General features: G+C 40.4%; 1 protein-coding gene across 1 annotated transcript in view; it reads right to left on the reverse strand.

The window, feature by feature from the left end:
* Nucleotides 1–901, reverse strand: part of EMCN (endomucin) — a gene marked incomplete at both ends in the record, with an annotated part of 16,252 nt that extends 15,351 nt beyond the window's left edge. The window contains one exon of the mRNA XM_009078296.1: nt 779–901. Coding sequence (XP_009076544.1) covers nt 779–901 — 123 coding nt within the window. The remainder of the gene's footprint in view (nt 1–778) is intronic.
* Between the last annotated feature and the right edge of the window lie 971 nt (nt 902–1,872).

Consider the following 1,872-nt stretch of genomic DNA (forward strand, 5'->3'; position numbering starts at 1 on the left):
ATGGGAGCATCTCCCCCATGAAGACAGGCTGAGGGAGTTGAGGCTGTTCAGCCTGGAGAAGACTGCAGTGGATCTCATAGCAACTTTTCAGTATCTGAAGGGCCTAGAAGGGAGCTGGAGAGGGACTCTTTGCTCGGAACTGCGATGATAGGACAAGGAGTATTGGGTTCAAATTGACAGAGGGAAAGTTTAGGCTAGATATTAGAAAAATATTTTTTACTGTAAGTGTGGTGAGACACTGGCACAGGTTGCCCAGGGAGGTAGTGTATGCCCTGACCCCAGCAGTGTTCAAAGCCAGGTTGGATGAGGCCTTGAGCATCCTGGTCTAGTGAGGAGATGTCCCTGCCCATGTCAGAGGGGGTTGGGAGTAGATGTTCTGTAAGGTCCATTCCAACCCCTAAAATTCTATGATTCTATGATTTGTTAACAATTGTAAAGATTATAGGTGCTTTTTCATTTGTCTCCTTTGGTTTTCAGCCAGAGAATTTGTCTTGATGACAGTCAATAACCACATACAGCGTATATAAAGATTACTATTATCACTTGTAATTTATATCCTCCTGTAATGATACAGAATATCTCAAATGAATATTTTAAAGTTCACCCATCACTCAACACAACATCATGGATAGATGACATGGATACAGTGTACCCTGCATGAATACAGAGATGCAGTCCTCGTTCCAGAACAATGCACAAAAATTGAAAAGATTTGAAATTATTTGCATTATTTTAACTGCTTGTATAGGAAAAGAGAGTGTATATTTTCAAGACTTACCTGAGGTTCCAGGAGCAGAAGTGGTTTTTTCTGCAGAAACTGTAGAAGGAAGAGCCCATCCTTTAGTAGATGAAGCATCCAAACTCTCATTTTGTGCCAATTGTGTTCCACTTGCTTGTGTAACTGGAAATAAGACAGATGTTCAGGTAAGATACACCTGTATAAGCATGGTCTTAGATCCTGGATCATCCCTCATCCCTCAGACAAACACTCCCACCATCATAGAAAAGACTTAAGGTCAGAAAGCTCTACAGGTTCTGGTAACTGCTTGTCAAGCAATGGACCATCCCTATGGAATTGTTACTACTGGCATAATTAAGGCATCTTTAAAGTACATCCTAGCAACAGAAACAGTCTCACATCTGTGCCAGAACACAGGCCAGAGCTCTGACTTGGGGGCCCAGAGTAGCCCAAACAGTCTTGCACCAAGAACAACATGAGCAGAAGACCGTAACTCACTTATTGCCCTCTATATCTTCCTTCATTTAAAAATAAATGAATAAATAAATAAATAAATCAAGCTTCAGCCACAACTGTCACATAATGTGATACTGTATAAAGTTTTAGGGATTGCAATTAAGAACAGAGTTAATTATTGCATTCTGTGCTGTTAAAGCCTAGGAAATAAATACATCCCTGAAAATTAAGGTGTCTTAGTTCTGCTCTAATTCAGTCAATAGATGATCAAGGCCATCTGTGTCACAAGATTTGCAGTCTAAGGTGAGTCCAAGATAATGGTGCAGGGCACTGCCTGAGCCTACTGAACTGAAGGTCACCAAATGACAATAAGAAATAATTTAAGCTGTTCCAGCACTGCTACACTCAAACCTCAGCATAACAACAGGCAAGACAGTGCCTACTGAAAAAAACATAGGGATGCCCAAGAGTAACCTCATACTTCCTTTCTGATATAAATCAGAGATGCAACTGAGCTGTAAACTGTTTTCAGTGCCTCTTCATATGAATTTCAAACACTGGAACTAAAACAACTTCAAGACACGTTTTAGTCAGAGAGCAACATCACGTACACACAACATGTAAATCTTATGGAATGCTTCATCACACACTTTATTCAGAAACTCTGATTACTGCTT

Source organism: Acanthisitta chloris, unplaced genomic scaffold (assembly GCF_000695815.1).
Source record: "Acanthisitta chloris isolate BGI_N310 unplaced genomic scaffold, ASM69581v1 scaffold5587, whole genome shotgun sequence".
Taxonomy (NCBI): Eukaryota; Metazoa; Chordata; class Aves; order Passeriformes; family Acanthisittidae; genus Acanthisitta; species Acanthisitta chloris.